The sequence below is a fragment of the Micrasema longulum genome, unplaced genomic scaffold (assembly GCF_059751315.1).
Source record: "Micrasema longulum isolate JH-2025_06_02 unplaced genomic scaffold, ASM5975131v1 h1tg000045l, whole genome shotgun sequence".
Classification (NCBI taxonomy): domain Eukaryota; kingdom Metazoa; phylum Arthropoda; class Insecta; order Trichoptera; family Brachycentridae; genus Micrasema; species Micrasema longulum.
Genome location: NW_028277252.1, coordinates 997546 through 1019952, shown reverse-complemented (window position 1 = coordinate 1019952; position 22407 = coordinate 997546). Strand labels below are relative to the sequence as shown.

The 22407-nt window shown below is 31.6% G+C and overlaps 1 protein-coding gene across 1 annotated transcript; it reads right to left on the bottom strand.

Annotated features, from left to right (window-relative positions):
• Positions 1-5002: 5002 nt before the first annotated feature.
• On the bottom strand, positions 5003-15389 carry Ppt2 (palmitoyl-protein thioesterase 2). Its single transcript, XM_088228360.1, has 6 exons — positions 15112-15389; positions 12682-12823; positions 8993-9100; positions 7856-8027; positions 7363-7464; positions 5003-6343 (listed from the first exon to the last, which is right to left on the bottom strand). The coding sequence occupies exons 1-6, from the start codon at positions 15259-15261 to the stop codon at positions 6145-6147; spliced, it is 873 nt and encodes a 290-aa protein (XP_088084486.1). The 5' UTR covers positions 15262-15389; the 3' UTR covers positions 5003-6144.
• Positions 15390-22407: the final 7018 nt, after the last annotated feature.

Genomic DNA, 22407 nt, shown 5'->3' with positions numbered 1-22407 from the left:
GCACTGCATTGGTACACCAATCGCAGCTTATCTTGACTATTTTTGTAACATGAAGGTAAGATGATCAGTCTTACGCTTCAGGTACCAGTCCAAGAACTATGAAATATTCTAGTGTTATAACACCCTTAAAAATAAATATTTCGTATCAACCATGTCGGTAATCCAACCCTAGACCTTTTGCATGGTAGGTAAATTCGCTGACCATTACACCACGAGGCCGACATGAATGAATGGCAGCTTGATAATTTCCTATATTATTCAAAATTATTTTCCGTTGTGAAAATACATAGATTGTATAAATAAGATTTTAGCCAAGACTCAAACCAAATAACTGCAGATTGGTTAAAACAGAGTATCCAACATAAAGAATAAAAGATGGTTTACCTAATAATGATGAGATTTATATTCAAAATGGTAAAACATCAAATGTATCGTAGTGCACATAAATTTATTACTACATTTTACAAAGTAAAGAAGACAAATTTCTAGAGGACTTTATTTATTAAATCTCACCAGAAAATAATATTATTTAATTATTACTTTACAACATATTTCTGCATGTGAGAGGTAAACTATAGTTAGTCCAAAAACTTAACTTTTCAGGTGAAACAAATTACTGATATTTAATGCTCTAAACATCTGGTATTTTTTTAATGAGAGGCCTTGAAGTAAATTTGTTCGAAATTAAATAATATTTTTTTTCGTTTTCTTAATGTTAATAGTAAATCCAAAGGATTTTTTTCTCTAGGACAGAAATAAACACTCTTTTATAATTAGTAAAAAATAAGTGTTATTTATTAATCATATAGGTATTTTTTATAATGATAATACAGTTTAACATATTTTTAATTAAAACTGTTAAAATGGTACCTATACATCAACAATAAGTTGTAAATTTCATATGTCATAAGTTTAGATTTTTTAATAAACCAAAGCAAAGTACTTTTTGTCAGGAAATAACAAACTCATAGTTAGGTATTTTTAATTAAGAGCATAATTTTTTTCTCTTAAACAAATTATTTATACATTTTTTTTCATATTTAAGGATAACCAATGATTGATTTTAACGCTTTCGCCACGCCGAGACTGGTATATTTATTATAAAGTTCAGTATTTTCATACATAAACAGTAAAGATAGGATCTATCCTATATCAAGCTTCACTATTGGAATTCGCGGCATACTACTGCGGTAACCGCCCTAGTTTGATCATATATTTTTTGAGGGGTTTGGAGTTGGAAGGGCCAGGGATAAATCTACTTATTCCAAACTAATGGTCGCTATAACCAGAAATAAAAATAATAAAATTTAATATGGTAGAGGTAAACAGTTGTATGATGAATTTACCGTTGTTAACCTCTAATGTGGTGTGAAGTTACAATGAAAAATTATCATTGTTATCAAAGAAATTAAAAGTTAATGCTATTTGCCCCGTAATAGAGGATGAAGAGTTTGGTTTCCACATAGTAAAAACTCAATTTTATCATATTTGGAATTCCATCTATGGTAATTACCATAGTTTACCCTTTGCATACAGATTTGTAAAAGGGATATGAAGCAGATTGGATAGCTCCATAAGCTGTATATTTATTAATATAAATTATAAATAAAAGGTACATATATTTTTTAAAAGTATAATTCTCAAAGGTACAATAATTATACAGTAGAATATCTTAATTATCTGTCGGCCTCATGGTGTAATGGTCAGCGCGTTTGCCTACCATTCAAGAGGTCTCGGGTACGATTCCCGACATGGTTGATATGATATATTTATTTAAAAAGGGTGTTTTAACTCTAAAATATTTCATAGTTCTTGGACTGGTATCTGAAGCGTAAGACTGATCATCTTACCTTAATATAACAAAAATTAATTAATTATCATCATCATTAATTATCAAGATATGCTGCTATTGGTGTACCAATGAAGTGACTTATGCACCATTAGGCGCGGAAAGGGAATGATGATGATGAGAATATAAATGTCAAGACGTATGGCATATGTTGAGAATAAATTTTGAATGCAAAAATAAACATCTAATAAATATACAACTAATATAGATAATATTCTTATTTAATATAATTATTTACAGATTTCATCAAACAATGCATTTGAAGGAAGAGTAATTTGGTATTATTTCTTGTGAGTCTTGTCATAAATCACATTTCCAGGACTAAAATTAAAATCTTGTTATATTTTCATAGCTATACAATGAAAGCAAGCACAGCAAACATATATAAACAAAGATAGGAACATTTTACTAGGGATTGAGTTTTGGAGACTAAAAACTAGATGGTGATTGATGAAAAAATCATACTTATAAAGAACTTACAAGTATATATTTGAATTACTCACTGAAATTTTATTTTATTTATCCTATTATGAGTAATGGAACAAAAGGCAGTATAAATATGATATGCGAGGAGGCAAACCTGACAACTCATCTTTGGCGATTAATTACAGATTTTTTTTTTACAATTAAAAAGTTTGCTGCATAAAAATGAGTTAAAATTGCTCTTTTGGACATAAAAACAATGCTATAATTAAATTGTACAAAAAACTTCTTTATATTTACCAAAAAAATAGTAAAAATAGTTGCAAACATCAACTTATCTCATCATCATTAACAGTTTGTTGATCAAAAACATTAGATTTTTTTACAAATATGTATCATAAAACTGGGCCCCAATTACAAAGGGAAGTTGACAGAGTTATCTTTAATCATCCTATAAATAGTTTTTTTCAAACCAAAATGTGAATATTTATATATAAAATTTGAAGTATCTTTGTCAGTAAAATGTAATTGAACATGTTTTAAATAAAGAAAAAAACAAAAATATTTACATTTTGTGCAGAAAATTCTATTTCACTTTATAGACGATTGAAGATAACTCTGTTAACTTCCCACTGTGATCCGAGCCCTAGGTATGTAAAAATGAAAAATTTTATTGTAAAAATCTCATTTAAAAAAATCTACTGTCATCATAATAATGCAAAAACGTGTTTTAAAAAAAAGAACACAGAGGTGATGTTTTACAGTTAAATTACTATTAAAAATTTAACTACAATATTTTTGCATAAAATGTCTGTGGTTTTTGATAGCCAATATTTCATAATTGAATTTATGATACAAAATAAAATGGTTTTCCTGAGTATTTATTATAAATATTGTATACAAGATTTTTATTTTATCTAAAGCTAAATAAATTAATCATGTGACAATTGTATTTTGAAAAAAAAAAATTGACACCGGTAGAACATTTTTTATATAATCTCCATAAAACCATTTTTGCATTAGGCGGGTATATGTGGGTACATCGCCAAAGTTAATTAGATATATTATGTATGTGTGCATTATCATTATTTTTTATTATTATTCTTTATTTATATAGGAAATAAATATTTTATTATCATTTTTCCTATGCATATGTGGAGTGAAACCCATGTTGAGCCATAAATTTACAAAATATAATTTATGACTGAAAGATAATTAATAACAGAGATGGTAAACCTAATTGGGAAGGGAATATAGAAGTATGTAGGGCTTTACGATCTATAAGATTTATAAACCTAGAGATTGCATATTTAAATTACATCAAATAAAAATAAGTATCTGTGGATTTAAAGGACGTCATTGGTTGATTAACCGGGTTAAACTAAATTAAAACTGTGTTGACTTTCTGTAAACATTTATGGCTACGGAAGATATTCAACATCAATAAAAGCAGTTAAACTTATGTCCTTGTGTTGAGAAAGATGTTTCTTAATAACAGTTTTAAGATTTAACTTTTAAAGTTACATAGTTATGAAATGTCTATGAATCAAACCTTTTTTATGTAGAAAACTTTACTGGGGTCCAAACCTCTAATATGTACAGTAGAGTCTCGGTTATCCGACCTTCGGTTATCCGACCTTCCGAGTTATCCGACCTACCGGGGCAATGCCCCTTTTCTTTACCCGACTGCACACATTATATTCGCGCACCAGGTGACAATCCTCAGTGCTTACATAGCTCTTTCGCTGAGAGGACGTGTTGCGCATTGTTTCCTTGTTTATTTATGTTACATGTACATATTTGAAAAGTTTTCAATGTGCAAATAAAATTATATAACACATTTTAAATGTTGTTTTTATCATTTTCCGTGTTATCCGACCTTTTCGCTTGTCCGACCTTGCCGCGGCCGGTTTAGGTCGGATAATCAAGACTCCACTGTAATAGAAATACGAATTATCACAAAAATTCACAGATGGTGTCAAACAAATTTATGTAAAATGCAATTTTTATATATTTCAATAATAAATAACTCATTACCTGTGCAATATTGACTAAAAGAATCGGAACATGCAAATATTGTAGGAACTAATATAATATTGTATCATTTCAATTCGCCATTTGAATTTTTTGACCAGAAAGTTTTTTAGGCGATACAAAAGATACAATGTCAATTTTTTTTAAAAGAATAAATTTTTATAAAAATAACAAATTATAATTGTAATAATAATAATTTCAATTGTTTCCTAGAAACATATTTATAAAAAAGGATGTAGAAAAATTAAAATTAAAAAATTATAAATGCTGCATTTTTTCCTATTTATATGTGGGTATATTATAAACATAATAGTAGAAGTTTGAATAGCTTAGAAAAAATTAGTCAGAATAATGAAGTCTTGCCCAATTATTGTTTGAATAAGTATTCTAACATACTGGCATATTGTGAAATAAGTATATGTGAACATACTTTTTATGGTTAAAGTAGAAAAAAGCTTTATTCGAACTTAAAAAGACACAATAAATATTAGTAAATATGTCTAAAGCAACAAAAAAAACCAGTAAAATAGTAGTCACTACTGGACGCCATCAAACATTGAAACTTTTGAAAGGAATATTCTCGGATGATGCATAATAAAAAATAATTACATATTTATAAATTTTTTTGTGCAAAGCACCAATCCCAAGATGATATCGATTTTTAAATACATATTTAAAAAAAAATTACTTTCTCTGTTTTATATTGTACACAATATGTTTATTGTACCAGGTTCTGACTAGCTAGGAATTTTCTATGTTTAGGCAGGATCTTTGATTGTATGTTTCCAATAGAAGGTGTATATATTTTGATGCAGCTTCAGATATAAATTATTGTCCCCAAGTGAAGTAGAACTCAATAAAAAGAGACATAAATTGAGGCAGTCAGCACAAAAGTGACATAACCCACAAACATAAGCCCACTGGCTGGCAGTTGAATAATGACTTGGCATTAGGCATGACTGAGTATTTTGGCATGAGTTAAGTGTCATCATTATTAAGGGCTCAAGGCATGTCTATGTGTATTAATACATATGTCAATGCATCTCTTCAAATATTATTTAATTTTCTAGTCAGATAGATGAAATAATAGATTGTGCCTTGAGTTTTTAGACAAAATAGTCAAAAGAAAGAACTTTTTGTAGGAAAAGCATTTATAGGCCCTCACTTATTAGTCTAGATTATTATTTCATATGTATATTGTCGATTACCATCTTACAGTCAGCGCATTTGGCGCCACTCAAGAACAGGACATTTTGGAGTTGGATTCCCAACACAGTTGATATGAAATATTTGTTTGAAAAGGTGTTTTTGCACTGCAATAGTTCATAGTCCCTGGACTGGCACAAAAAACATAAGACTGTTCATTTTACCTTCATGTAACAAAAAATGGTTGAAATGCACTGTGATTGATGGACCAGGCACCGTTAGTGTGTAGATAACAGAATTATGACTATAATGTAAATATATTTGGAATTATTCCACTGGAAATAGAGTCTACTGTACAATAACTTTGCCTCAATACTAGTTGTCACGATATCTTACATGCAATATTAACTCGTAGCATATTGCTGGGTTTCTGGCACAAGTTGGTAACAACAAATTTTCGAAAAATGATATGCTTTCATAAATGGCATCAAATAATCTTTGTTTAAAAAGTAAATAAAAATATTTCGAACTTTATACATACAAAAATAATATTTTATAATATTCAAGTTGTAATTTTATTTGAATTGTTGATTTGGGATGAGCTTTTAACTTTAAAATTGCAAATTTTAAATATTTCACATCTAGTTAAATTTTAGTTACCAACTTGCCAGAAACCCGGCGATATGGTACGCTTAGTCTAAATATGGAAGAATATAATCGTCTACAATAGATTCATTCTTGTGCCACATGAAATGATCAACTCCAGGAACTGTGATGATGTGGAGTTTCCCCTTTTTATCCAAAGCTTGTAAGCCAATGAGATCTTTTGTGTAAATATCTTGAGACTTAAGTTCGACAACCGTTTCATTGAGATCATAGTATCCGAAGTGACTGAAATAAATAGGTAAATTGAGTAATATACATAAATGAAATACTTAAACTGTTTTGTCAATAATCAAATGCGTTTTGTATCTGATTGGGAAAATCAAAGTGTACTTCTTTAAGTAAGGCATTTAATATTTAATCATATTTAGTAAATAAGAATATCAACTTTATTTAACACTTCTACAAATCTCCGTGTGTCTCTTTGCAATTATTTCAGTTTTTTATAGAAAGTTTACATTTACGTTATACAGATGTAGGATTTTTCTGGTTGTAGGGGTGGGAGCTCCTACTCCAGTTGAAGATCACCAGAAGAAGCTATGTTGATGTTTGTTGCGTATTTATTACATAGTGAATAATGTAAAGAACTCGGTTATGGAGTACGAGCGTGAGGCGATAGTGATTTGAACTGAGTGACCGGACTACATACTGGAACCGAATGACTGGTATTACCAAGCCCTGTGGTCCTTTTATAGGTCGTGTTTCTTTGTTCTTCATGTCTCCATGGGGGGAATGGAGTTAGTGTATTCCAGTAAGTTGCACTAGACACATGGTCTGATTTAATTATTGAGTTGACGTCCTGGGTGCAATACTGCTGGTCTTACAGAAAATATGTAAAGTATTGTATTCAATAGAAAATTCTGAGTTGCTTCCACACATACATGCATTTTTTTTTTAGTAAAAAAATAAATATTTGCATTCTTATGATTAACAAACATTTCAATTTTGGGCCATTTCCAACAAGTTGTAAATATATCACTATTAGAAAATGGAACAAGACCTTTGATCCGCTAGTCCAAGACACTAGCCACGGGAACACAACCCGGTTTATTATATATTTTTTCTATTGTTTTTATACTTTTATTTAAGTATAATATCAAGTTAAACGAGTACTAAACGGGTTTCTTTCAACTGAAATATTTCGGAAATCATCTGCTATTTAACAAAAGTAAGATATAAAACCGTTTTAGAAATATTTATGAATCGGTTGGTTTAAAAAAATAAATTGGCACTAATAATAAAATTACCTGCTTTGCCAAGGAGTAATTACTTGATCATCTGGACCCCCAATCAAAACCATATTTTTCAATTTTAATAAGCCTTCTTTGAATTCATCGGATTTTTCAGATCTGAAAATATAATAAAAATGTACAGGTGATACATATTTGAAAGGCCAAAGTGAAAAGACAAAAATAAGAACATTCAAGAAATGGACAGCGTAAAATAAAAGTAAATGACTGAATAAAAGCTGTTATAAATTTATGTATAGTAATAATACATACATATTTTAATATAAAAATGGACTCAATTAAAAAATGCTAATATTTGGAATATAAAAAATATATGGGTATGTACTTTTTTCATTTCATAATAATAAAGATGTTCTGACAACAACTAAGAAATTTCTAAACACAAACATCTGGTTTTACAACCACATCTGCACTACAAAGGGGAAAGGATAATGTCACATTTTAAATTTTATCAGGAATTTTAGAAATGAAAATTGAAACTAATACGTACTTTATTGCATTGTTAACATATGGCAGAAAGACACTATAATCGTAAAATAATTTCTGATGCCTTGGATCGTTCCAGTAATTTGCAACTGCTGTGTGTTGTCCAACTCTGGAATAAAACAGCTCAAATGCTGATTCCCGGACTAATCCAGGGAAGAATAAATGCAGGAAAGCGGCTGTAAAAGAAGAAAGTACAATAAGTAAGACAGACATTAACATAATTCATTAGATTTCGTGGTATGACATAAAATTTAATTAGTGAATTAGTAAATCTATTTATATAGGAAAATTGTAAATACAAATTATGTTTTCAACTATTTAGTACATGAAATATTTTATTAAACAATAATCTCATTAAATTTTTCTTTTATTACTGATTATATTTTCGAACTCATGCATATCTAAAGGTGCATAGGGATGGCATCAATAAACCAATTAGTGTATTTTTTATTCATAACATGAACCGGTTTAATAAACAATTTATCAGACTTCCGTAAGTGCTACGAACTGTTAACAGTTCATAACAATAACTGACGGATGGGTGTTTTGTGAACCAATTTTGTTAACTAAAGGTCACCAGTAAGTATTATGATTGGAATTCAAATTCTAGTAGTAATTTCTATATTTTTTTGAGCAAAATTCCCATCGACCTACTAATACACATAGACGCACCCTAGAGTAAAATATTGAAAATAGTAGTGACACAAAAACATACCCATAGTTAACGAGTTTGTTTGTTTAAACCAAGGCTGGATTTGGGGAGAATGCATAAACTACTAAAAATTAAAAGATACCCATTTCTGCTATATAAAAAGATTGTATTTAAATGTTTTCAAACAATACTAGTTTTTTATGGATTTCAATTGTATTCATTCCTTAAATGCCTTATAATTTCTACCGATTTATCTGTTTTTATTGGATTTTGGGCAATGAAAGTGAGCATTTGACAAAATAGACAGGCAGGCCATTCAGAGGCTTTGTGTAAAAATAAATTATAAGCCCATTGAAACACTGAGTTATTTCAGAAGGTAAAGAGGAATTAGCACTTCAGAATGAAAATAGTATATGAAGCCATTAAAACGGAGTAAAAGTGTAAGCTGTAGGTTATTTAATACATATTTGTACAATATTCATAGTTTACCTCCATACTGTCCCCCCTGTGGAGAACTGAGAGAAATAAAGTTATGCACCGTGTGATTTGTGAATGATTCTAGAATCACCCGAGAAATAAGCCCTCCTTGAGAATAACCTGAAATAACATACAAATTAATATAAATAACCACAACATTATTTATTAAATGGCAACATGTGACAGCATTAACATAAACAAAGTGTGATAAGAGTGTGATTCTACAAATTGAATTTTGACTTGAGATTTTGATTTATCTGATCATGCCACGTCTTTCTTGGTTGTCCTCGTCCTACGTTACCATTCATTTTTGCCGTACATATCTGTTTTACCATTCTTTCGTCATCTATTAACATTATTTTGTTTTATTCAGAAAATATACAGTTAAACATAATAAGTATTAAAAATAACAATTTTTTTACATAAAAAGACCAATTAAGTTTTCATAAATCATGCAAACGATGTAAACATCAAATGTGACAAAATAAAATAATAAATAAGAAATTCAAGTGAAAAAATAATAATTGTTAACATTTGCGTTTTCCATGAAGGTTATCGTTGGTAATAAATTAAAATAAATAAAAATACTGAATGCACACTCCGAGCTATCCACGCACATACACACGAACGCACATATAAAACATACTCAAACATATACATTACATGCGGCACATATACATAGCACAAACCATTCAAGATGCTCATTCAGCAACTATCCCAAATAATCAACCCCATGAAGAAATTTTCTGTATAAATGCAACGTGCAGTTAAAAATGTCTACATCAATACTGAGTCCATTATAATTTTTTTAATGGCAATTGTTTTGAAGATAATAATATGTATATGCGCGAATAATGTATGGGGTGCCAGATCTGCATTCATTCGGGTTCTGCCCTTCCTTATGGGTTACATGTTCTTTGAGTTGGATAAATATCACTGTATTAAAAGCATGAATAATATATTGAAGGTAATAAGAGTATTAATTAACCAAAGAAGTTAACGAACGTTATTTATGATCACTTGCGCCCGAGAAATAAGGACTCGGGGCAAGGATTTCACAATATTGTATGCATATAGTATTATTTGAGAAGGGTTGTGGTCCCATGGATAGTGTCGCAGACTCCGGATCAGCTAGTCATAGGTTCGAACCCTGCTCTATCATATGTTTTCCGTTTTCTAAAATGGTTATTTACCCTATAGTTTGTTGTTGCATATTTTAACAATATTGTGTACAAATATGTGATATATCTTACAGTTCAATTATAAATTACTGAGTTGTTTTTAAGTTTCATTTGATAAACTAATGTTTACTTAGTACATGTTATGTAAATAATAACAACCTGTCCGATTGAAAAAGCTACATTGTTGCAGGGCTCATACAAACATAACTGAAGCCATACATACAATATAATTTAGAATGACAAATAGATTCCTAAAATATATTTAAGTTCAATATTTTCCTAACAAACAAATCATTTGGTTCACATTTTTTTTTTAAAACTTCATATTTCATCTTCATGTTACGCTACTACTATCGCAGAGAGAATGGACCTAGCTACAAACACATTCCTAGCTTCTTCCACATTCATACAATATCTTATTATACATGCCCTTCAGTTGTGTCTGCTTGTGAGATGACTAGACTTGAGATTTTGGTTTATCTGATCATGCCACGTCTTTCTTGGTCATCCTTGTTCCTCATTACCATTCATTCTTGTTATATGTACCATTTTAATCATTCTTTTGTCATTATTCATCTCATTTTATTAGCTGTATTAGGTTAAGAGCTTTGCTTCCGCTGTTTTCCTGTAGATAGCTTTAGCGGTAAGTGGTGGTTGAAATAAATAGATCTTACATTTTTTTTTTTTTTTTACATTTTTTTTGCACCACAACAGGCCAGGAGGCCTAATTACAGTGGTGAATTACATCACAAAGCATCCAGGCTTGAGAAAAATCACATTTTTATTTTTTGTGTTCTCACCGGGAATCGAACCCGGAACCTTCCGTGCGTGAGTCAAGCGTCTAGACCACTACACAACGGAGGCCATTATGCAATAAACTTGGGCATCTTTCAGAAACTTTAGCCGATTTCTGTCTGCATCATAAATTTATTCTTGATTGAAAATGTTAGTTTACGAACACAATTCTCATCATTTGTGGGAGGCTTTAATTTTCTGCTTCAATATGAAGAAATCTGCGGCTGTGGCTCATCGAATGCTCTCAAATACTTATGGTGAGACCGCTATTAGTGAAAGAACTCGTGTCGTGAGTGGTTTCAACGCTTCAAGAAAGATGATTTTCACGTTGAAGACAGCCAGGTGGAAGAGAGAAGTTTTTTGAAGATGCAGAATTAGAGGTATTACTTGATGAAGACTGGTGTCAAAATCAAGAAGAATTGGCGCGATTATTAGGAGTGACTCAACAAGGAATTTCAAAACGCCTCAAAACCATGAGAATGATTCCGAGGCAAGAAAATTGGGTGTAGTAAGCGTTGAAACTGAGAGATGTTGAACATCTTATATTTGCTTGTGAACAGTTGCTTGAAAGGCAAAGAAGGAAAGGATTTCTGCATCCCATTGTGACTAGGGACGAAAAATGGGTCCATTACAATAACCCTAAGTGCAGAAAATCAAGTCAACGGTTAAACCAAATATTTACAGCTCTAAGGTCATGCTCTGTACTTGGTGGGACCAGCTCGGCGTAGTGGGTTATGAGCTGTTAAAACTGAGTGAAACAATCACAGGCGATCGTATCGAACACAATTAATGCGTTTGAGCAGAGCATTGAAAGACAAACAGTTGAAATACAGCGAGAGACATGATAAAGTGATTTTGCTGCATGACAATGCTCGACCCCAAGTTATGAAAGTGGTCAAAACATACTTGGAAGTGTTTAAATGGGAAGTCCTACCCCAACTGTTGTATTCTCCAGACGTTACTCCCTTTACCTATCACTTGTTTCGATCAATGGCACATGGCCTGGCTGACCAGCACTTTCGGCCTTATGAAAAAGTAAAAAATTGGATCGATTTGTGGATCGCTTCAAAAGATGACCAATTTTTTCAACGCAGGATTCGTATGCTGCCCAAAAGATAAGAGAATGTAGTGGTCAACGATGAACAATACTTTGAATCATAAATGTAGTTTTTTACAATAAGGCTTCGGATTTCGGAAAAAAAATGGCAGAAGCAAAGTTGTACACTTAATAAGTCAAGATGATTTTAGGCTTTTTAAACAAAGCGGCAGGTATTTTACTTACAAATAAAAACTCACAATGCAAAATTACTTACATTGTTATCAATTTTAGAATTTAGTATCTCATATCAAACTATTATCACCATAAGACAATAAGGCAGAGTTAAAATTATTTTCTAAATTGTTATGAAAAGATTATATTATGTTGTTTGACTAATAATTCATGTATATACATATATCATTTATGCTTAAAATATTTTACAACTGAGTGAATAGACAAAATTGTTGGTACTTTACACTTTAATCTATTAATTAAGATAAGGCATGAAATAATTCAATTCAAACATGTCCTCAAATTACTGGCATCAACAGGAATCATTTTGAGATTTTTACGGCGACATTTTTACGATGATTTGTTTCTGGCAGTATTATTAAACCTACTGTTTTATTTTGAAAGTATTTTTTAGGGTAAATTCTTAAATATTTGACCAAATGTTAGTTACTTACCTAATAAATGGATTCCTTCTGGATGAGTTGCAGAGATATTGGCTAAGTCTTTTCCCATTTCTTGAACTTGGTGCCACATTGGTTCCAGACTTGACCATCCTCCGAATCTATCAAAATTATACACAATAGTTCCAGGATGCGCCTGCAGTACAAATATAAAAGAGTTATAAAAATAAATATTTTTGTCCGAGTCCAGGTGGATGTGAAAAATAAGAAAATTAAGTTATTTGTAAAAAATAATCGGAATCCTGGATGAGTGTTTTTTACTTGATAGCTATTCTCAAGTAAACATCCTGAAAAAGAAAATGTAATGGAAATGAACCTGTCTAGTAGTGTAGTCATCGGCGTGTTCATCTACCATGCCTGAGGTCCCAGGTTGGATTTCTGGCATTGTAGGCATGAAATATTCATTTTGAAGGTGGTTTTCCACTGCAATATTTCATCAGTAATGTTGGACAGTTTGATAGATGTTTCCAGACCAGTTTGGAATCCTGACTTCGTTCAAAACGGTAGGAATTTCAGATTATTTACTCAGTTTTGTTAGCTCTTGGGTAGAGAAATTCTCATAATATAATAATAATAATATTTGGCTGATTTGTATAGCGCCATTTTTGTAAAAAATCACCTCAAGGGCGCTTTAAAATTTTATATCTAAACTTACATTCTAACTAAACTTAAGTGATACATTATATTTCCAGATTTAAAATTGAGGGTATGATAGTTTAAAGAAGTGGGATTTTAGTTGGGATCTGAACTGACTGGGACTGTCGATGATTCGTAAGTTTGAAGGCAATTGGTTCCAGGCAGAGGGGCTGGCGGCGGCAAAAGCACGATCTCTAAATCTAGTGTTTGGGGAGCGCCGGATTTCAACAAGTTTGTGCCCTATAATATGGTGACTGATATTTGTCAAACTCTTGAGAGAATGGTTGGTAAATTTAGTATATTATCTCTGGGTATGAACTGAATGAATATTTTATGCCGTCCTTTCCCACCAAAGGGAAGTAGTGTTACCTATCTAATCCCCGTTGTTTAAATGGTCTAACATAGTACCTACTAACAATCTTTTCAATGTATTTAATAACCTTTAAATAAGTGGTGTTAGATACACGATTATGGAATTTACCTTTGGTGACTTGTATGAAGGGTGTCTGAATTAAGAAATTAACAAATAATAATAATGTCATTCGATGTTATTAAATTTAAAATTGAATTACTATAGACTAAAACTTTTGTAATTGAATTTGATAAAAGTAAACACAGTTTTTGCTAGCATTCATGTTTGCAATGTGGTCGTGAGGAAGAATGACAATATACGACAAAGGCTCTCACAGTGAAAGGAGCAGTGAAAGTAGTAGAGTTAAATTATTAAGAAGTGTTACAAAGTGAATGTCGATTCAATTAATAATAATATAGTTAAATTAAATTAAAAATGCGATATATGAAATTGAAAGTTTAAAAGAGAAATTCATTTCTTGACAAAAAACATCGCTTTTATTGTTTGAGCGAAACTGATAGAGAAAACCCGCAGCCTTTAAAACAGGTTTGAGGTGGGTGGAGGAAGTACTTTCACTGCAATATTTATCTGTCCCTGGACTGGCAACTGAACAAACAAATAATTTGACTTTATTTTCTGGGAATCGAACCCAGGACCTCAGGCATTATATCATTATCATTTATATCAGGATATTATCGGAAACTAGCTATCGAGTCGAAAACACACATCCAGGGTTATAATTCTATTTTACGGACATAACTATATTTTTATCCCACTTGGACACAGAAATAAAATATTGATGTGAAAGTTTAAAAAAAAAAAAAAATACATTGCACGGTTGACAGTCCACTAGGACTGTTTACGTCAACTGCAGGTGGTGATGTTTCTCTTTTTCCAAAATTTTTATGAATTTCTGATTAATTTTGTTTATGCTAAATTTTAGCTTTCAGATAGTGTAGGTTTTTTTTTAAAATGCAGATTCTTTCTTTTACTTTCCTTGAAATATATTAATAAAAAAATAAGGCCAACTAGTTACAACAACATTCTAAATTATTTAAAACAAACTAGAGATTTATTTAACATCAATTTAAACTGGTGCTTTTACTGGGCTGCAAAACCATTCAATTTTCTGAAGGGTTATCTCTGTCAAGTTTCTTCCAGACCCTTCTTATGCAATACATATTAAATTATTAACTAATTTATTTATTTTATTAAATACATAAGTAATGAATCAGGCCAATCAATGATTGATTTATCGCTTAACAGTAATAAATTATAAACAAATTTATAGAAAAAGTAATAGGAGATAATATATGCGATTATGTAAACATGAGTAACTTGATTGGAAAGGTTAATGTAACTGTGCGAGTATCGAGTCAAGATAAGTAGTAATAATTGGCATTGTTTTTGGTTGATTATATTATAAAAAAACAAACCTCTTGAATCCTATTAGCAATTAGCACCATACTTTCGGCTCCAGTTAGGACTCCGTGTAAAATAACAACTGGCTTATAAGAGTCTCCATAAGAAATAATATGCAAGAAACAAAATATCAAAGAACTTATGCGCATTCTTTTAGAAAACATTATTATTTATGGGAGACAACTTTGAGATCGACAAAACGACTATGTTCTTTGTTCACTAGTTAAAGTTGTTTACTCATTTTAATTTGACAGATAAATCAGCGATACGTCAAATGAAAAATTCAAGCTTCGAATTGCCAGTTGCTAGATGTTGCCAGGTGCAGAAAAAAATAAAAAGCGCGAAATTCAACCACATTGCTTTTGACCGGTAGGTACTTACTAACTTTTTATATTTATGTTTTATTAATGTATTAATTTAGGAAACATTATATTATGTAATATTCCTTAAGAATTTTGGGATAAACTCACTAAGGGATAAGCACGTAACAATATTTGTTTTTTGACATTTATTTTTCAAACAAATTATTCTTATCATTATATGATGAATTATGAAAAGAAAGATTAAATACATAATTTACAGTTAAATAGGCACATTACAAGCGCTAGGAAATTAGAATTTTAATTCGTGGGTGAAATTAAATTTCATTCAGTGCCTTTATTAACTCTCTAACAGACTTTCATCATGATCGAACGTACTGCGCAGAAACGTATTGTGTGTGATGAAAAAAAAAATGCTTTAATATTGTACTGCAATTGTAAAAAACAAAACAGATGTATAGTTTCATTTGTAAATACTAAATACAATCCATTTTATGGAAGAAGTATCTAAATAATACTTTTTGTGACTACATAAGGTCGTAAAAGGCAGAAGGCAGGAATGTTGACTTCACGACATAGAGTGATAAATAGGTTCGGGGTGCAAACATAGCTGAGGCGTTTGGAGGTCATCTCAAAACAGTCTATAGCAATTAACCACCGCTTTTGAATGGTAATAATGCTAAATAATATTCACAGAACGGTACACAGTTTATTGATGTTCAAAATATCAACAAGAAAGATGTGGCCGACACTACTAAAAAAATAAGTAATACCTACCAATTCTCTCGGACTAGATTTTATTCTGTCATTCTTCCTAAAAGATTACGTGGAACTGATAAAAAAAAACACTTTGTTTTTTGTATAATCTTCACCCATAGAAAATTGCAGACCAGTAGCTGAAGTAGCTATTCTTTCTGCACCAGCGAAGGTATTTGAAATCATAATATGTAAAATCGCCGCTTCCCAAGTATAACTATTTATTATTGATGAATAACATGGGGTCAAGAAAGGCCACTCGGCTGAGACAAATCTAATGGTTTTCACCAACTACGTCTCGGAAGCAAGACGATAGGGAAACTGTTCATATAATGACTTCACCAAGGCTTTTGATACTGATGACCATGATGTCTTATTAAAAAGCTGTATGAGATCGGTTTCTCGGATGGTATGTTAAAATTAATGGCAAGCTACCTCAAAAATATAAGCTAATACGTCTCCTACGGTCTATTCGCGTCTTTCTATACTTTCTTAGGTATCCCGCAAGGCTCTAACCCGAGTCCATTGTTGTTCTCTATTTTCATTAATAATATTTACGTATGACTTAAAACTTTACTTAAAGGTGTCAACTTTGGACGATTTTCGTCTTCTCCAAGTAGATATATCTAATATATGTAAATGGGGAAGGCGAAATAAACTTAAGTTTAATGTTTCCAAGTGTTCGGTCAGGTATTTCACTATAGGGGCAGGAAGTTAGATTTGTGCAGCACCCTGTCATTTCATCATCACATAGAGGCAATCAGTGGTAAAGCATTGACGATGTTAGGATTCACTATGTGTACTGGCGTGGTGGAAGGGCTACCGCTAAGTTAAAGAACATCGCTCTGGATGTTGATCTGTTCCATGTATCCGAAGGGGTTTTCCGGAGCAGGATTCTCCCACTACTTTTCTCCAACGTCTTGAATTTAAGCTCGTAATGGATACGTTATTTTTTTTTTAATGAATGAATTAAATTGAATTGAAATAATTAGTTATAATGTCACCCTAACTTGTAAAACTCGTAAATTCACAAATGGTTAAAAATTATATTTTGGCGTAATCTGTGAAGGCTTCAAAGAACCTACTTATATATTTAAAAAATAAATTTGTAATATAAAACATTTTTTATAAGAGTCCTCCTCACCAGGTTCTAAGGAGAATCAAAGAGTGTTCAAATATATTCTTTTAACATATTTCAAATGTCATTAAAATATTATTTATATTTCTTCTTTCCTAATTTTCTTTAGCCAGATTTTGATTTATCTTTTGAAATACTGTTTTTTATCTGTTTATATATATTATTTATATCGACAAGTATTAATTGTATATCCGTAGTGTTGAAAAAAATGTATCGATACAGAACGCAATAACATTTACAATCGAAGTGAAAACAGTTTTAACTCTCCCCTAAAACTACAAACATTTGGACATACTCAAAACATTGTTGATTAAACTAACTGGTATAAGGACAAGTAAAAAAAATTGAAAAAAAAAATTGTTTTTAGGCGTTGCCTAGTAGGTGAAATGGTTCAGCTGGATGAATCTCACCCACATGATAAGGTTTAGCTATTTTGCTTTACAAAAAATGGAAGAGTTGAGGAAAAATTTTAAACATAGGCAAAATGGTGAATGTTACAGTGAGTAAAGTGGCCACTTAAACCAGCTAAGAGAAAAGCCTAGACTTTCATATTCCTTTTCAAAAATGTTTACTCTCTATGTTGCAACTAATTTAGATCGACTGATCTTGACTAAGCAGCATATGAGGTGAAGAGGAGCCTCACCTTGCAAGACTTGCCGCAGGACAGATTTTACCAGGGAGTTGGAGACTGTTTCTCACTTCCTCATCCGGCGGAGCGCTATCCGATAGATCACGGCTACGATGATTAGGTTCTGCCTGGGACAGCGCGGGAAGAGCTGAGGATCTACACGGACGGCAGTCTCTTGGACGGCAAAGTGGGTGCAGCTTTTGTACCTTACGATGGCGTCAGAGAGCTGCCGTCGAGAAAGTTGAAACTCGGCAATTTTTGCTCCGTGTTTCAGGCAGAACAACAGGCCGGCTTCTCCTGAAGAGTTTTAAGTGGTTTCCTCTCCACGTGAGCAAATGCTGAGAAGTTCCTGATTAGCCCACATTAATATATCCCTCCTGATCCCAATAGTTTAGATAAATTTTAAGATATTTAATTGCAGAAAAATCAATTTTTTAAATATAAACCTTGTATATTATAAGCAAGGTAAATAATAAAGCAACTCCCATAAATAAATAAAAAGATCAGTCAAGCAACACATTATTAAACATTTGAACGCACTGTAAGTAGAAAGTCATAAGATTTTATTTTTGTTTTATCTTTCGACATTATTTTGTTTAATGTTTAAAAGGTATTTAAAATTTATAGAAATAGATTAAACATTCCAAAAAACTAAACAGGTACTTTGGACAAGGCGTCATTACGACATTATAATTTCCCTAAAAGTAGTGATATTCGCTATCGCACATACATCGCGTCGGCTGAAAAGTGGTCAACGCTATCTCCAAATTACCGAGTGATTTGATCCCCCCGGGTAGACAAGGTATGGCTCTCCTTAACAAATGACCCCCAAAAGGGCGTCACATCACGTGTCAGGTCAGCCATTTCGAGAGTCATAATATTGAAGGTGTAATTAATTAATCAAAATGGCGATAAGTCCGCCGGGATTACAAACGAAAAGTTGATAAGCAACCCTTTTCTGTTAATTTATCGGGGGAATGCTAAAGACTGCCGCCGATGGGTTTGGTCTATCCAATTTGATTGAAAAAATTACGAAAATGAATTAACTATTTTAAGCGTGGCCTGGAGAATAGTTTCGTGAAATACGTGAATTTTTTTGTGACAGTTTACGTGTTGTTAAAAACGGTTATATGAATATTTAAATTTTATATCCCTTAAGGAAAAGCTATTTTTCCCCTGTACAAGTTATATATTTATGTTAATATAATATGGATAAATAAAATTAATAATGAATGTGAAAATGTTCAAAAAGACTATAAAAAAATAAAAAGTAGAGATGGGTAGAAATGAAATCGATGGTCTCATTCGCCCAAACCAACATTAAATCACCTGCTCCACAAACGTATAGTTTATGTTATGTTTTTGTTCTTTTATTGATCGTTTTATAATAAAAATAATGTAGGTATACAGGAATGAAATATAAAACATAAATACGTAGTGTATGTCATAACATTTTATAATTTATCTCTGTAAATAGTCTTCTTTTAATATGCTCACATGTAAAAGTATATTGTTAAGTGTCTTCGGCACAGGTAACCCCAGTGAGCTCACATTATTTATTGTTGTTTATAATGTGAAAAAAAATGAATAAATAAAATACATACCCACGAAATAAAACAAAATCGCATATTTAATGTTTTTTATTTCATATACGAGTATTACGTGCAATTAAGTTAAATTAATTACAGTTTTTATAACATTATCTATACGTTTAGTATTTATTTTGTTATTTGAATTCTATTCCTTTCCAAGAAAGACAAGCTCACGTGCTTAGAGAGGGACTTACACTGAGTTAATAGTAGGTACAAATATTATAAGCCTTTTTCATAATAAAAATATAATACATTGTCATTTTCCATTGGTGCTAATAAATCATTGTTATTTCATAACTTTACTGTTAACTTAATCCCGTCCAATTAAATAAACAAACAAATCATCACGCTCTCTGACTGTCACGACTTTTGACATGTCCATCTTCAAGTATTTCATGGATTTGGAGATGCCACGTCTTTCTTTTTCTTCCTCGATTTCTGCATCCATCAATATTCGCATCGTAAATCTTTTAAGCCGTTCTTTCGCTGTCCATTCGCTCTACATGCCAAAACCAACGTAGAACTCATTTCTTGATCTTGTAGATAATGCCTCTCTCAACCTTACGTAATGCTTTTGATTTCAAGAAAACGCAGCAAGTTGGCTACGAACTGACTCAAATCCTTACAGGCCACGGATGTTTTATGAGCTTTCTTCACCGTTTCAAGCTCTCAGAAATCAATAGCTGTCCATGTGATGAGAGACACCCCAAGATGTCCCTCATTTGTTGAAGCACTGTCCCATTTTCAGCTTAAAGCGAATGCAGCTGGAGGCGCGATGCAGAAGTCTGGATGAGGACCTAGAAGATATCGTAACAGTAATAAATCATAAGGGCTTATCGCATGAGGTAATATCATACATGGTAAAAATAGTAAAGGTGATTGTTGAAATAAATAAAAATAGGACACAAAATGCCGAACCCTCTCAAAGTGGAACGGAAGATCTGCTTATGCCTGTCAATAGTCCGGCTTCTCCTGTATGAGTTTCCACCACCAGATCCTTACACTATAGTAACCTTACGTAATGCACGGATCTTGATATTTATGCACCTATCGTACCTAGTTTTACCACCCATTCACCTGAGAGATCGCATTCCGACAGCATCTAATTGAAAAAAAACGTAACTATTCAAGCGCTCAAATGTAGAAGTTCTTAAATTATTTTAAAATCGTCACAATTTTTAATCAAATAAATAAATTATGAATATGCTGAAACAATTATCTTGATCGAATATTAAAAAGTTATTTATATGCATTCAAAGTAAAAATGTGGAGATCATATTTTTCTTTATGAAGATTTTATAAGTAAATCGGCAAAACAACTAAACAGTTATATTATTTACAAATTTGCTTAATACAAAAACAGGGGAGGTAAAGGCACCAGTGATGGACAGTTTTAGAAAATGTTTTTAGACTTCATAACCCTACGATCCATTTTTAACAAAAGGAAATCAGACGATGTGAAATAATTATAGTACGGTATGTTGGAAATCTTTTTTTAATAGTAAAATTAATAACGGGTTACAGGTTTAAATAAAAAAATAGAAAAACCATAGTTACTTCTAATCATCAGTGATGGACAGACAAAATCTAATTATGGACACCCATTAATGGACAACGTCCAGTAATGGACGTCCAGCATTGGACGTATGAGTAACAAAATCTCTTTAGGTCATATAGATATTAGGTAAATATTTTTCCATCTTCATTACTTTAAAAAAAACATCTTTTATTTTGCTGTACAGGATCATTTATCCTTTCCACAATGTCTTCTATTTTGTACCAAATCTTATCGGTTTTTTCCGACCATCTGAAGGTGTTTCCAATAGATAACGTCATTGTACTAATTTCAAACAAAGAAAAAAGTTTGTTTTCAATTATTCCTGGGTTCTTTATTTGTGGTACACCATATTTTAACGCCGCTGCCCCTACTGCTTCCCCCCTGTTCACTGCATCTACGGCACGTCCCATTTGTTTTGGCGTATATTTTTTTTTGGGTGCCATGGCTAGAAAAGAAAACACAAAATATACCTTTATTTAAGATCCACTTATGGACAACCAGTATTGGACACCCATGTCCATGACTAAATTGCGTACACTTATCGGTACCACAAACATAATGTACAACAAAGACGGCACGACAGACTTAAATTGAAGGTAACTGCGATGAAAACACAGATAAACTATTTGACTCAATTTATGGACATTTTGTCCATCACTGGTCTAAGATGAAAATCGGTAGTCAGTTATGAACATTCAAATTTGACAAAATATACAAGTAGCTAGGTATGAATTTAGATTGATTTCGTATCTACGGTATGTCTAGAAAACGTATTATTTAATATTTCAATAAGTAATTACTAAAATTTCTACCAACTAATTACAAAATAGTTACTCACCTCACTAATTATTTCTGCAAGAAATTATGAATTTCGCTAACGCCGTTCGATTGGTGCCTTTAAATGCTAGCTATTTTTTAACGTAATAGCCGATTGTCGCGATATGCATCCCGGTTGATAGATAAATATCTATAGTTTATGATTCATTTTTGCCAGTATAAAAATATGTTGAATATTTCTTATTTTAAAGGATTTAATAAACTTTTGTCCATAACTAAGGTGCAGTCCATTACTGATGCCATTACCTTATGTAATTTATATAAAACATCAGATATTTTATAAAATATTTTATATCTAGTACCTTTACGTCATTACATAAAAATGTTACATACTTTTAAACAAAATTTGTACGATCAAAGAGTACTGATAATGTCAATAATAGTATAAGGCGACTTAATAATGTTAACATATTGTCCTACATAATATTATATAACACACGTCAGAAACTTGCAAATGATTAACTAACTATGCGGTTCAAAG

Coding starts and splice junctions, on each gene's coding strand:
- Ppt2 (XM_088228360.1), bottom strand. CDS start 15,261: ATGTTTTCTAAAAGAATGCGCATAAGTTCTTTGATATTTTGTTTCTTG. Junction 9,101..12,681: donor AGAAGGAATCCATTTATTAG/GTAAGTAACTAA, acceptor ATGTTATTTCAG/GTTATTCTCAAGGAGGGCTT. Junction 6,344..7,362: donor ATTACTCCTTGGCAAAGCAG/GTAATTTTATTA, acceptor TATTTATTTCAG/TCACTTCGGATACTATGATC.